A 15939-nucleotide genomic window follows, 5' to 3' on the forward strand; every position below is an offset into this window, starting at 1 on the left:
AATACCGGTGACGATAAAAAACGGTACAAAAAAATACCAAAGCGGATAATTGTCAACAAACAGCCTAATTTTTAGTTGGTACTGAACAGACAAATTGCCCTATAAAATTAAATCTATAAAAGTTTTGTCTTAGAGACATTTTGGTTTTTTGAATTACATTTTGGATTATTTACAAAATGTATTGAATTAAAGAAAATAAGCTAAAAATACCTTAATATTCTAATGCACTCTTTGGATAAAATTGTATGTGTCCACCTCCTGCAGTTTTCTTTCTTGGGCAATTTTCCTCCTCAGGGAATTTTCATAGTATCATAAAGAAATATATATTATTTTCATATGCTCCCCTGACAACGGGTTTCATTATAAAATGAGCTTAATTTTCAGGGAATGAATCTTTACACTCTGATTAAAACATTAATAAATTTAGAACAAGGTTGCATATAGAGGGTGGTCCCGATACATTTTGAAATATTAAAAGGCCCTTAACAAACAAACTATATTTGGTAGAACGTTAAATGTATTATTATTTGACAGGTATATTTATGATTTTAAAATATTTAAAATGAGATCCACCTCTCTTTATAACATCGGTCACACGCGCCAGAAGTATTCACAGGGTCGTGTGACCTTATGATCATCTAGCTTTGCCATTGTACGGGTAATTGAGTTCTTCAGGGCCTCGGAAGACGAATGATAATTGACACAAGCCTTATGATGAACCTTTCTGCGGACATAGAAATTGCAAGGGTTCAGGATTGGGCACATTCCAAGCAAAAAATCAGAACTCAGACGTAAGTACATTTTGTGGCCAAGACATTGATCCCTTTTTTTGTGGGACAGTGCATTGTTCTGTTGGGAGGAGCATTTTCTTCTTTGGGATACTCCATCCATCAAGGGAATATAAATGAAAAGTGTAAAACTAGAACCCTTAGAATGACAAAGCTGGATCCGCACGAGGTCGCCCGAGCCTGGAAAATCTTCCGGTGCGGTGTACTAACAGTTATCGAGAGAGGCAGATTTCGTACTAAATAATTAAATTTCATTAAATATAGCTTTCAAATTATACAAAAATGATGGTTATATCCTATCTAGTTCGTTCGTTATAAGACTTTTTAAAAATCCCATTTTATCTTGACTACGATGTAGTTTCTAGATACTTTTCCCACCCAAAAATATAAAACAAAAGGCTTATTTAATCTTCCTTTATTTTTCCAACAAATCCAAAGGTGAAAATTTTCTTAGTGTTTTTGTTAGACCCAACACATAAATTTATATTAGGATAACCATTTATGTTAAGATTTACTCTTATAAAAGTTATTTATATAAATTTATGTTTATTGATGAACCATTCGAACATTTTAAGGATTGTTTCTCATTCATTTACCAAATAAAATGTTTTCAACATTTGTAGCATAGAGCTACCACATAGACTGAAAAGTGTCAGGGGGGTATGGGGGGCTTAAAAAGAAAACTTTTTTTTCGGTCAAAATTTGATTTTTTGAAATTGTAATTATTGTAATTTATTTTTTAATTCACTTTATGGGCACTTTTCCAGCCGTTGATTAGCTGGTACAGTATATTTTATAATAAAGAAGCAGTGTAAAATTAAAGCAAGAGATTGTTTAACAAAAGTAGCGTCACTCTTAGTACAATAACTAAAAAATTAAAGATGAGATAGTCATGAAATTTTTACAGTTGTGTTTTGGAGGTTGCTACACAATGTAAATGAGGCTAGAGTAGCAATGTAATTATATTAAGGTTCGCCAAAAAGTAAATGGTTGTGACAACACAACAGAATGTTTAAATAACACTATATATTTTTTTCTGGTGACGTCATTGAGGCATTTGTTTGGGTGAATGAAGTACATAAAAAGTTAAAACATGTAATATTTTAAATACAATTTTTTCCATAGATCATTTTTGATTAGCATGTTATATAGTTTTTTTAATTATTATCTATCGGTATACTCCTGTATTTGGGGTCTAATAAGGTCATCCATTATGATTGTAAATTTTCAGTGAGAAATGAAAGTAATTGCTAACTAATATTTAGAGATGTAAATCCTGTGATTTTGTTAGCTGGTCTCCTTTTTGGAATTGATAATCAACAGATTTAATTTTCTTTTCCTTAGCAATTTTATTCAAAACCTGAGTTTAACTCCAAAGATTTCTTGCGGATCAGTTTTTGAGGATCGACATCGAAGTAATTCTAGCCAATATCCTTGTTTATTTCCTTCTCCCCCTCCTCCCTTGTCCCAGCTGCTACTTCTAGCTGATCTCCTACAAACATTCCGCAAATTCTTAGGATTACAATGTTGATTTTCGGTTTTTTTTTTTTTTTTTTACATGTCCATTATACAAAAGATTTTCATTACTACTTATTTTGTTATAATAATATTGGTAGAAAGCAACACCGTACAACAACAAAAAAAATAGCATTTCTCATTTTGGAGGGATAATGCTTCATTATGTAGAAGTCAAGGGAATTTGAAAAAAGCATATCTCAAAACGATTTATGAATCGATTTTGTCTAAAAAATCAGGTTTTCAAATGGATTTTTTACATAATAAAATATAGAAATATCATATTTTATAAAACCTGATGACTATCAGTAATAAATGAGCGACATGAATAAAAAAAATGACCACTCTTTTAAAAATGCTTTTATCTTTCTTTCTCTTTCAAGTCATTCCACTCGACTCCTCGCAGCCACAACACTACGAAATGTCCTCGGAACAAAGAATCTCGCAGAAATCCTCTCAGAGCGGGAAATCATTAGTCAAGTCATGCAAAACGCCTTAGATGAAGCAACGGATCCTTGGGGAGTGAAAGTAAGTATGGGTATAATACTATTAGTGCGACTAGGGATATAAACACTGTCAAAAAACCCCGGCGGGTATAAATTTAAAAAAAAGTATATGTTGATAATCGGCAAGATATAAGCATTCTTATATTTACCTGCGGTAGTACCCGGCATTGCCGTGAGTTATTAAGCGTTGACAAACATGAAAATGTGCTTTAATAATAGAGTCGATAACACCCCAACAAATACCTGGCGTTCCAAGGATAATTCTTCCATTGTGACTAATTATTAAGATAAAAAGTTGTAATCCAAAAAGTAAGGACGACTAATTTTAGCTAAAATTTGTGGTTGATTAATTTTCAAATTGTTCTGTAAGGCTCAAAGATTAAATCAGCTTCCTTTCTCGTATTTACAAAATACAAAACCAAAGAACACATAAAATCCGTCATTTTTATTTAAAATAATAACTAAGTCATAGTAGGTCTTGTATCTTCAGGCTTACCCGATATAATTGCCCTTCGTCTCTATCACGGACTCGAACCGGCCTCTGAAGAGGGAGAAGATCTTAATGACAATGTCACTCGGTATGGATGCAATGTGCTCCTTGCTGGCGGTCACTAGAATTGCCTTAGTTGTATGGGGACATCTATCAGTGTGTGCCTCAAGGTAGTCTTAAACAAAATCATATATCGGATTCAGATCGGGACTACTGTGAAGCCACTGGTCTCAAGGTCATAGCAGTTCTCCTCAAGACAGGCAAGATACTTGTTTGGACACTTGACCAGGTCCAGAGTTACTGACTTCAAATTTCTTTTGAATTGACAAGAAGGATCTCGTGGGGGACCGGTCAATTATGGTATACACCTGAAGTTTCTGTCCTTTACATTCTTGGAGTCCTCCTGTAGCTCTGCGACCTCAAAAAGTCCCCGAGGGCTCTTCAAATAATCCAATTTCTTCCTAGTTTCCTGGATGTGAGACATTGTTAGCCAGTTGGTGTTATAGATATCACGATTGCTGATTTTTTCTTGATAATTAATTGGACACACAACTACGACATCTCCTCTGTGAACTGAAATATCCAGCAGCTCATAGTATAGTTCTTCAATTGTCACGAAATTAGATGGAATGAATGCACACTCTCTTTAAATTACGCAGTATTTAAAAAGATGATATAACGACGACATTTGCTGCTAGGGAACCCAAAAAGCGCAAGATTTTATCTTTGAGCCCTCCATGTGACCCGTTACCACAAAGAAAAAAAAGTTATGTTTTTTAAATAAAAAGTGACCTTGTGGATTACATTCATCGTCAATGTTTGTCATCAAAGGATTCCTCCCAATCACTTTTTTCAAATATTTAGGATGAACACGTTCATTTCCCGTTTTTGTTATTTTTACATACCCGAAAGTCATATTTTATACAACTCTACAGATAGTTTTTATAGATTCAAAGTGGCCAACATATATATAAATATATTTTTTTTTTGAGAAACAATCACGAAGATAAATACTATTAATACATCCCCTTACGTGACACCCTTTTCCCTTAGCCTTAATTGTTTTAGGATATGGGGGGTACTTCAGAGGCGTAGGCACTGCCATCATCATCATGGCCGTATCCTTTCCTATTTATATTTCGGAATTGTAATTTTGTCAGCATTTTTATTTTATTTGGGAAAATATTTTTTTTTTTATTTTGTCTATTTTTACTTCTTGCCAAATTCTTTTATATAATTTTTATTAAATCCTCACAAATAATCTTAAAGGGACAAAAAAAAAAAAAAGATGGAAAGCAAAAAACATTTACATAGATAGGATCGAACATCTTCTCTTTCTCTCTTTTTCTATGAGAAATATTTTCTTATCTTTTATTTACTTTTTGTTCTATTTGTTCTTTTTTACTTCTTGAGGACATTGTGTAAACATTACATACGTGGGGCAAGCATAAATCAAGATGTTTCATGGATACTATTTGATCTGTAAATACATTTTGACCATGAAATTAATAGTTCTCCATTTTATTTTAGATGAACGATTTCGAGTGTTTTTGTTTTTTGTTTTTTTAATTACAGAGAGCGACCCTTGTTTAATTCTAAGCACGTGCGTAGGTAGAACGTAGATACATATTTTGGTGGCTAACCATAAGTCTTTGACCTTAGTTAAAAAAATGAAATTGATCAACAATGTATTTATTTATTCTACCATCGTGGAAGAAGTAGAGTGTGGAGGGGATTGTGAATCACGAGATAAGGTTAGACTGCCTGAGAGATCAGGATTATATGGGCATTTATGCAAAAAATCGTTGATGAGGTTCATACCCAAGGATCTTAACTGTTCCGAATTACTGATCACAAAGTGGATGGAAGATTGATTATTTGTGATATAATTCATAAAAGATGGAAATGTATGGAAACGATTATTAATCAAGAGGAAGACATGCTGAATACAATATGATTTTAAACTAGTTTGTCAGAATTTTATTTTTTGACTTTTGTATTTTGTTAGACTCTCTGCTTTGGCCTCCAAGATCACTGTACATCAACTCAATGGACTTTTTTGTGAAGAACACAATTGAGTGAAACCAACAACAGATCCTCCTGCAACACAAAATCCAAGCTGATGTCTGGGGTCCAGGAGGAACTCTGGAATCTACGAAAGGAGACTGTCATCAATACTTGCTTCCGTTTCTGGGATATAGTCCCTTGACAAAGGCGAATATGTTGTACAATAATTGTTATATTTTTGCTTTCATTTGGCTTTGGTTTTTATTAAAACCGGAGGATTAGTCAAAAATTAAATCCATTCATAATAAAATACATGTAATTTTTAATTAAAGATTGAACCACATATATTAACTTTTATTTTTTGGTCAATTTAAAAGAAAAAGTATTATGGCCTTGGATTACCTCTGTTTGCAGATTTTGTCTCCCAGAGTTAACATAATTCTTATCACATTTCTTCTAACTTTAATATTTATTTCCTCCGTTCTTGTTTAAAGGGTGGTATGTGAAAAAAAACTTTTATATAATCAAGAACGTGCAACTAGGCAATTCAATTGTCTACAAACCACTCTGGAATAAAGAAGACATTGATTACTGATGTGCAACGAGCAAAACTTGTCAATTGGTGATCCAGTTTATGAAGTGAACAAAAAACGATAAAAAAATCTCGGTTTGTGTACCTGAAAGGGGAGTATTTTTGAACTGACAAGTCTGTTAGGGACAAAAATTTGTCAACCAAATAACGACTAAAGCTTCCTCGAGTGTTTTTTTTTTACTGGAGTTACACATTTAGATTGCAGGACTTCTTTACATTATTGATTTATGGATCCACAAATATATTTATGTTCATATGTGACGTGTCAACATATAAAGAGGTTATAACTGTTTCGTAAGAATGGATCAGTAAACTAAAAGAATCCATTGAGATGGCTGTCAATTTTTAGTTAGGAGTATTATAATAAAGCTCAAAACCTCAATTTCAATAATCCCATACCGACATTAAAATTTTGCTGTTATAAGGGTGTTAGTGTTGTGTTGGTTCTAATTTAGGACCAAGGATCTTGGTCCAGTCCAGGCCCAGTGGTCGGTCTTTAAAGAAGGTAAAATCAATAATACTTCATGAGTCATTCTGGGTATTTTTCCGATATTTAATTATAACTCAATATAAAAGTATAATTTGTTTGTATTACATTGTATTCTAATGAAAATAGAGTATTTGTATAATCTAAATAAAATGGCATAAAGGGTGTGCAGGCTATCTATGCCACCACTTTGAAAAAAAAAATCTCAAATGGCTCCAAGACAATTTTGACAACTTTATCTGACCGGACTTTTAACCTCTGCACTCCCCAGACTTTTGGCCTCCAAAGTCACAAGATCTTAATCCAATGGATTTTTTTTGTGGGGCACAATCAAACGACACACCAACCGAATCCCCTGCTACACCAAAAACCAACTTATCAGTCAGATCAAAATGGAATTTCAAGATTAACCAAGGAACCAAGTGATGAAAGTCTGCTTGCGCTTTCGGCCTCATATAGAGTCTGTAGTTGAGAATGAAGGTGAATTTAATGAATAAATAAATAAAAACCATCAAACTTATAGAATTTGGTTTTATTTTTTTCAATTTGATAACTGGTTGGAGACTAAATTGCGTTAAAAAAAATCATTTTCGCAGAACCGATAGCCGGTATACTCTGTCTTTCTTATTTTGCTTAACAAACCATCAATCTCTTAGGAAAAAAAATAAATAAGTCCTAAGACTGGACTGGATCGAATAAAGGACCACCTGCACTAATTATGACCTGTAAAAAATCATACCATCCTTTTTTACGAAACAAATAGCTAGAAAATTGTAAGAATCATTTTTTCTATATTTTTTTTATCACAGCCTGCTTTAAAGTCGATATCTCAAATATATATATTTATAAATTGTATATATTTTTCATTTTTTGATCTAATCATATTACTGTCATGAACAAAAAAAAATATGACTTCAACAAAGTCGTACAAAATACCAACCTAGAGGTAATATATGTATATGAAAAAATAAAACTTTTTTTCTTCTTTTAAATAAAGGAATGATATCAAAATTTAAACATTGATAGGTATTTCTTTTTCATATCCTATCCCATGCATAATCATGTTTAATAACTATTTATATATACCTATAGCCAAAAGTACAGTATGTATTGCTTTACAAGCAATGCATATATATACAGGGCGGGTATCTTAAATCCGGACCAAGTTAACAACTCAATTCCTTGGCAACTCTGAGATCCTTGTTTATAAGATTCATCCCACTAAACTGAGTAAGAAAAAATAAAAACTCATGTAGATGTCCCCTAAAACGAATTATTGTGTGTCTCCATACCGATTGCCCACCCAAGGACGGAAATAACACCAAAGATAATTATGCTAAAGCGTTTAAATTGATGTTAAGAGATCTGGTGTCATGCTAGAACTTAAAATTGGTGCGATTTGTCGAAATCAGCTATTTAGAACCAGATTTATTCTAAAAAAACAACATTTTTACGCCTTTATGTTTTGGGGAAAGGAAATTTGGACTGCTAATTATATGTTAATTTTCTCATTAATGTATAAAGGTTTAGTGATTTTTTTGACATTATGGTTCAGTCATTCTTTGTGGCTAAAAAAACAATCATAAATATTACGTCATCTCGTCATTATGAGTGAGGGAAAAGCAAAAAGGCGGAGCATCTCAGATCTCCTAGATGATCAAGTTCAGGTGGCAAAGATTATAAACATTTTGAAATGCTCCAGGAACCTGGTTTTCAAGGTGACCATGATAAAGAATGATGGAGAGGCCGTTTCTAGTAAAGAAGGAAGTGGAAGGCACAGTTTAAAGAGGGATCCATATTTCCAGTCTAGCTTGGAGAAAAAGATCAGGGAGGACCCCACCAAATCGATTAATCGTCTCGCCAACGACTTCTCCGTGGATACTAGGACCATTAGAAAATCTGTAAAGTCCAACATGGGATTGTTTTCAAACTCAAAGACCTCACACCACCTTCTGAAAGAGGTCATGAAGGCAATGAGACTCCAGGTGTAAAAAGAGGTGCCCCTTCCGCACCATATTTGAACCTGCTGGACTTTTCTGTGTGGGCACTTTGGAAAGGGAACCCAACAAAACTCCACACCCAAATGTGGGCTCACTGAAGGCCACTATATTGGATGATGCTGGGTTCAACTTGTCTGAGGAGTTTTTCATCTACTCCTGAAAGGCCTTCCGACGACGTGCAAAGGCTTTGCTTGATGCTTAAGGTGGTCACATTGGGTAACAATGTTCGTAAAGACCTTTTGTAAAGTTTTTTTTTTTTTTTAAATGAAAAAAAATATTGAAGTATTTCCAAAGCGATCTCCCTATTCTACGTTTTGCCACCCAACCCTATATGTCTGGGTCTCTCGTAGACATATATTCAAATTAACTGTTGATTTCTCCAGGGCTTCCATTCTCGATTTAGTTTGTAGTATGTACAAAGATTTCCACGTCAAGGCCGTTGCCAGGTTCAGGGCCAGTTTGGAGGTTGGGGTTGAACCCGGAGGGCGTTGATTTTGAGTGATTAAATTAACTATAGCCCTTTCAAACAATTGTAAAAGCTTTGATAATTGCTGAATATATTTTTTGCTAATAATTATTATATAAATAATATCTGGATTTAAAATCACCACCCTGTATGTATATTCTATGTCAATATCGACAAGAAACGATATAAACATATCTTGTGTAAACATCCATTAATACATTTACAAATAGACGTAAATTGACAATACTATTTTTCTATATATTACTAATTGAAATATTTTATTTGTTGTTTACATAACTACATACGTAGATAAATATTATAAAGGTATTACGTAGTCTAGTCATCAAATTAAAGGCAAATATTTTTTTATAAGCTCAATTTAATTCATTTTGATGATTTAACAACAATGTGTGTTATGAAATCGTACAGTTTTTGATTCTAATATTTTAAATCAACTTCATCAAGAACAACGTGGTTTTTTTTTTGTTATAATTATACCTAATTATACTATCAACAATCATTTCTCAAAATATACTCCTTCTTCAGCCGCGATGGTCTCCAATCTGAGCCTTTGGGTCGTGCACACCTTGATGAATTAGTCATTGGACAGATCAGCCTACTTCTTTTCAAAGTAGGCCTTCATGGATTCAATATTTCGAATGTAGAGAAAATTGCAGACCTTGTTCCTCACAAAGTCCCACATTCTACAGTCCAGTGGCAATCATTCCAGTGATGAGAGCGGGGGATCACAAGTTTGGAGGAAAGAAATCGGTGAGGTTTTCTTGCACCAAGCTTTAGTTTTTATGGCCTAAACCCAACTATAAACATAAAGATATCCACCTAGCTTCTTGACGTCATTGCTGATTGTCCCTTCGCTGACAATAAGGTCATTGGTCAACGCTCTCTCACTCGTGATTGGAACGGCTTCAATTTCAAAGGCCATACTGTTCATGAAACATTAGGAACAATCATTTTTTGTTCTCAAAGTTTATGTTTCCCAGAAAATACTCTTGCCAATGCAACTGAGCCTCCTGAACTTACGGACAAGCCCAACAGAGTAATTTAGAATGTCTGCAACATCTTTTATAGAGTGATTGTTGCAGAGAAAATCTGCAAACCCTTGCCTTTTTGCCTCGATTGTCGTTTATTAATTGACGTATTCCTTTTTTATACCCACAATCGATTGCAAGTAATCATGGTTTCATGGAGCTCTAATTGGGACTGTACAAAGAATAGAGTAAACAGGTTTTAAATGTGGGGACTCTCACAAAATGTGTTAAGCTGTTTCTCTTTCTGCGCAGCAATAATAACAATCAGGATTATCTGATAAGTACAGGGAGCGGGGATCAAATTGTCACAAAAATATTTTTCAACAAAAAACAACGCAAAATATACATTTTTTAACTTTTTATTGAAAATCAAAACTATAACGAGCATATAGGTATAGAGTAGCCATTCCTTCGATATAATCACCGTTGGCATCAATAACGGCCTCAATACGGCCTCTGAACCGGCTGCAGGCTCTTCTGACCATCTCATTGTCCATGTTGCCGAATACCTCTTTGATGGAGTCCATCAGGCTGGCCTTGGTGCTATGGGGATGTCTGTTGGTATGTCTCTCGACATAGCCCTAGACAAAATACTCCAAAGGATTAAGGTTGGGAGAGTTAGGAGGCCACAAATCCTTGGTTACGACGTCATAACAGTTCTCGGTTAACCACTGCATGGAGATTTCGGACACATGTCAGGGTGTTGAGTCCTGTTGCCACACCCAGGGGCTGTCTCCGGCCTTCATGGACCTGGTAGGGTCATCCTCAACCATCTTCTTGACCTTGTCGACAAAGTCGGTGTCCCTGACCTTCCTGTCGGCGCCCTCCTCCTTGGGTGCCCTCTTTATGGTGGTATCAACATTCCAGGTGTCCTTTAGCTTCTTACGGATACGCTGAACAGTCCGTAAATTCACTCTTAAGGTGGAAGCAATTGTTGAAATTTTAATTTTACCTCCATTATTAACCAATGCCATGACTACGGCCATTTTGGCCATTCCATTTTGGGACTATATGAAAGCAGCAAAACTATCCCATAAATTCAGGAACCATTTTTGACAAGTTTTTATCTTATTATTGCATAATTTATTGATTTTTCATGATTCTATGAGTTTAATTAAATTTTAGCACCTTTTTGTTTCCATACCCGATTTATGTAGAGGGCGTGCAATCCATCTATCCCACAAAAGTGAGGGTTTTTTTTTCACACACAATTTTCTCTCCAATGTTAGATTAAAAAAATAACACCAGATTCTGAAAGCTTGATGGACTCATATTTATTTTATACAATAAAATCCCCTCCAGCCTACGAAGCTGGAAGTGCAAGCATTTTTCCTAAAAGGTTGTTGGAATTCAGATAAGATATACTGGGTGCACAAGCTGTTCAGCACAGAAAATGATTTTTTTTTAAACGCAATCTTCTCTCCAACCAGTTGTCAGATTTAAAAAAAATAAAACCAGATTCTAAAAGCTTAATTTACTTTAATTTATTTTATTAAATAAAATTACCTTCAGCCTCAATAACAATCTCTATATGAGGCCTAAAGCGGGAGCAGATCTTTGCCACTTGGTCCCTCAGCAAATTGTGGAATTCCTTTTCGATCCAGCTGATAAGTTCGCCTTTGGTGTTGAAAGGGGGCGGTGGATTTGTCTTTTGGTTGCATCCCACAAAAAAAATCCATCAGATTCAAATCTGGCGAGTTTTGATGCCAAAAGTCCGGTGAGATGAAGGCATCATTCAGATGGAGGTATCACTGAGTCCAATAGATTGAGAAATTGTTATATTGTTGCTCTTGGTGCAGATTCCAAAGAGTTTTCCCTGCCTTTTCCAAATATTTGGGACAAATAATTCGTCAATTAATTCAATTTTTTTCAACTGGTACAAGTTTAAATAAGTTATCTTTAAAAAAATAATCTGCTCTTTAAATGCCTGCATTTATCCAAGAAAGGGTTCCAAAGTGGCAGGTTGTATATCTCGCGCACCTTATATATATAACTGTGTATTGATTTCAATAATTTTATTTTCATCATACTATTAAATTGAAATATTGATAAGGGTTGTTGGCCAAGAGAAAAACAATACCTTAAAATGTTATTGTATAAAAAAGGAAAAAATATATTAAAATATTAAACAATGGAGTTTTATATATTCTTTAATGAACCTCTTATTAATTAATTTCTACAATCAAATTGTAAGCAAATCAGTACTCATTACAACTAAACTAGACATTTTAGACGTAAATACTCATTGGTAAATTAAATTCAAACTACTTACGCTATAAATAAGTTTGTTGACTTATATAATTGACTGAAGGGTGACGTAATAGTTACTTTACAAATTAATATATATTTTAATTGATTAATATTAATGGTTTTTTTTGTTATCTTTCAGGCTGAGCGTGTGGAAATGTAAGTATATTTATTTAATCACTATTTTTGCACTTGGAGATGATTGAGAATCGAGTCTATGTATTTGTTTTGCATGTCATTGGTCCGATATACGAAATATCCATGTACAGTATTAGTAAGCTTGCTGGTACAAACCAGATTTTGGAGACAAAAATGTACGATTTAAAAACAAAATACAAAGGATTTTTTGGATCTTAAAAAGCAGATAGTATTCCTTTATACTTCATCTTAATTTTAAAAATAAAGTGATAAACCATATCACACGTACACTTGATTTATCTTGATTAGTGATAAGATCAACATCTACAAACATAAATCGTATCGTTATTTCACATGGCGTTAACCCATACGTCCATAACTTTATTTTAACAAGCAACCTTTTTCCGAGAAAAGAAAGAAAAAAATAGGCTTTAAAATCAATTAATGGTTGGGCAATTTTGTCAAACTATTGAACATTTTTTTCTAATTTCTTATATTATTTTTTTTAGAGAAGAATGCTTTGCTATTCACAGAAAATAATTTTTTTGACAAAAATTATAAATATTAAATTTTGGAAAATAAATTTCAAATATTAAATTTTCTACAAAAAAATTTAAATATTAAAGATTTTGGAGAAAAATTTCACAAATCCATCGCTAATTAGAGAAAATTAATTTTTTTATAAATTTTGGAATGAATAATTAGATTAAATTTTAAATATACATTTTTTGGAGAAAAAAAAATCACATATTAAATTTTCTGGTAAAAAACAAAAATTCATTAATGGGGGAGGAGCTACACCCCCTCCAACCGACCAACTGCGGACGCGCCTGGCTGAAAACAAATTAAAGTGTTTGTATATTTTTTATGAGTAAGTCAACCTCGTGCTCACAAACACAAAAATATAAACTGTATTTTGTTGTCAGTTGACAAAATTTATTCTTCTTTTCCTCCTATCAGAGTTCTTTGCATTAATTGGTTTTGATACGAATTAGTTCTTACTAAGCTGTGAAAAGTTATCAACTATGTATAAACGACTAATAATTCTTTAGTAAGGATTGGCGAAATTGATTTTTGGCCTTTATAAATGTTTCTTTTCGGAGGGTTAGTTGCAAAATACAAAAAAGGTAATGACGTGTCCAATGTTTTACAGCAATAATAACAATAATAATAATTTATTACACTGTTTTTATTAAGACATGAGTATTTATTAATTATTATTGAATAATAACACTATCAAACAAAATCACACTTTTTTTATGCACGAGAACAGCATATGCTCAACTTAGTACAATTTGATCCCTTGATTCCATGTATGGCCTAATTTTTTATCTGATAGCCACATGGCCTTCAGAAGAAGGTCATGCATTTTTTGTTTATTGGCAATTTTTAAGGTTCAAAGGTGTTTTAAGCCCTCAGTGTTAAAGATAAGAATAAATTATATTAATATCTTTTAAAACCAACTGTTAAATTATTTTAAAACAATTTTTAAAATGTCTGCAGAATACTTTTAACTCGAGTTATCTTTGTTTAAAGTGAAAAATAGGTGCTTTTTATTCATAGGCTAATAGAATAAAAATTTAAGACATCAATAATCGGCTGCTCTTTGATTGCTTTGTGAACTTACGAACGTAGGGAAACCCTTTTGTTTCCAAAATCATCAATTAATCCTAGTTAGTCAATTTGTATCCAACGGGGAACCAAATTGGCCTCATTTTGTTACCTTCAGATGAAACAATGCCGAACATCATTAATGACGCCGGATGTTTAGTACTGGAAACTTCACGGAGGTTGTGGTTCACTTCTCCAAAACATACTACTCGATCATTTTGCCTATTTTACAAGGAATACACTGTAAATGTCTTCTCGTCCGGGAAGAGCAAAATTATGTTTCCGTGATACCTCAGGTCATTGTAAAGCTTTTCAACAATCCAAATCGTGAGTGTTGTTATTGTTGAATGAACAAAGGTCCATTCATTATATGTCAGAGAGACTAGCCAACAGTTTTTTTTCCACCATCATTAGACACTGTAGAGCGGCTTACTGACAGCTTGTTCGCCGACATTGTTATCTTTGGATTTTTCAAAAAAGCTTTGTCTGCTGTTTCAAGCTTTAGTTCTGCTTAATTAATTCTTCTATCACTGATGTCTTTACCAATGTTGGCATTAACCATGACCCTACAGACGGAGGTTTTGCAGACAATAAGTGTCTTTACAATATCAGAATGGCTAAATCCAGTACATCTTGCCTTTTTTGCTCAATTTTGGCAAATATTTATCTTAGAGACTTGGTAAATAAGACCCTCAAAAGGTTTTCTCTTTTGTTAACGGAAATTTTTGCATAAAATTAATCAAAACCTCTTAAAACACATGCTCCAAAACTTTTTGATGGGCTCGTAATTGAAGTATTTCACATTCAGGATGCTTCAACATGCAATCAAAAATCATGACAAACACCCAATAAATAAATTAGAAAGTAAAAAATGAAAGAGTCAATCAATCAATGATTGAGACCCAATGGTCAAGGCTTATGAATCAATAGCTTGGATGAAATGGGTTGATGCTCTAATGTACCTGGTCATTTCAAGTCCTGATCGAACTGTTTGGCATAGGGATCATATGGTTATGTGTCTGTTCGCTAAAATGGGATTCGGCAATAAGGTTTTTTGGAAATGTGCCCTTGAACCATCATAGCTGGACTTGGTGTGGAATGTGTGTTTTTTAACTATATTTAGGGGATAATAGCGGTTAATATAATAAAACTTCTGTACAGCTAAGCTCCTTTCATTTCAAAAATGGTTTAAATTGTCAGAGTGATCACGTTCAGTTTTGGTATATTTGTTTAAACATGTTACAACGATAATTGTGAATATAACAGTAAATTTAGTATTTGCTACTACTTTAGATATTTGCTAAACTTCGAGCTTTGCCTTTTCCTCGCAAAACATACTCTCAATTTACGAACAATTACATAGGTTTTGATATAAATAACTATAATCTTATATATTGTCATTTTATATAATATTATTGCCGTTTTACTAAAAAGACTTATTACTCCCTTGAGAGAGGGTTCATTAGTATAATGGTCCCTTTTAAAAAGGACATGATTAAATCAAATAAAAAAATCCTCTCAAAAAATGAAGATATTCAATCAAACAAACTGCAAATTATGTCTTGGCATACTTTATGTCAGATAGGTATATTAACATAATTGACCATGATTTGCACCCAACTCTCTCCCTTGTGTGATTGCCTATTTTTATATTTTCTACGTGCAGAAATTATGATGATTATTTTTAAAACCACATCCTTCTAATGAAGAAGTCAGGCCTCTATCCTTTGATGTTACTAGAACTATTAGACATTTATCAATAGTATATGTATAATATCTACTAATATTTTACCCTCAAAGAACATTGATTCAAATACAAATTCAAAGGCAGGGAAAAAAATAATACCATTTTTGATAGTGTGATTTGAATAGACTTTGTCAAAAACAACATGTACATAGTATCAGGAGTTGTTTTTTTTATGATACAGGTTGATCCATTGAAATCTGAACCCTTACTAATTCAATAATAAATGAAAGTTGAGTCATTCAAGTTAATTCATATTCTGATATATTTAAAAATAAACATTTAGTAACAAAACAAAA

The 15939-nt window shown here is 33.2% G+C and overlaps 1 protein-coding gene across 6 annotated transcripts in view; it reads left to right on the top strand.

The window, feature by feature from the left end:
* LOC121126248 (band 7 protein AGAP004871) overlaps positions 1–15939 on the top strand; it is a 456073-nt gene that overhangs the window by 416713 nt on the left and 23421 nt on the right. For all 6 annotated transcript variants that reach the window (XM_071891665.1, XM_071891663.1, XM_071891664.1 and 3 more), the window contains 2 exons: positions 2687–2831; positions 12290–12306. In XM_071891665.1, the coding sequence (XP_071747766.1) occupies positions 2687–2831; positions 12290–12306 (162 nt within the window). The remainder of the gene's footprint in view (positions 1–2686; positions 2832–12289; positions 12307–15939) is intronic.

Source organism: Lepeophtheirus salmonis, chromosome 11 (genome assembly GCF_016086655.4).
Source record: "Lepeophtheirus salmonis chromosome 11, UVic_Lsal_1.4, whole genome shotgun sequence".
In the NCBI taxonomy this organism is placed as follows: domain Eukaryota; kingdom Metazoa; phylum Arthropoda; class Copepoda; order Siphonostomatoida; family Caligidae; genus Lepeophtheirus; species Lepeophtheirus salmonis.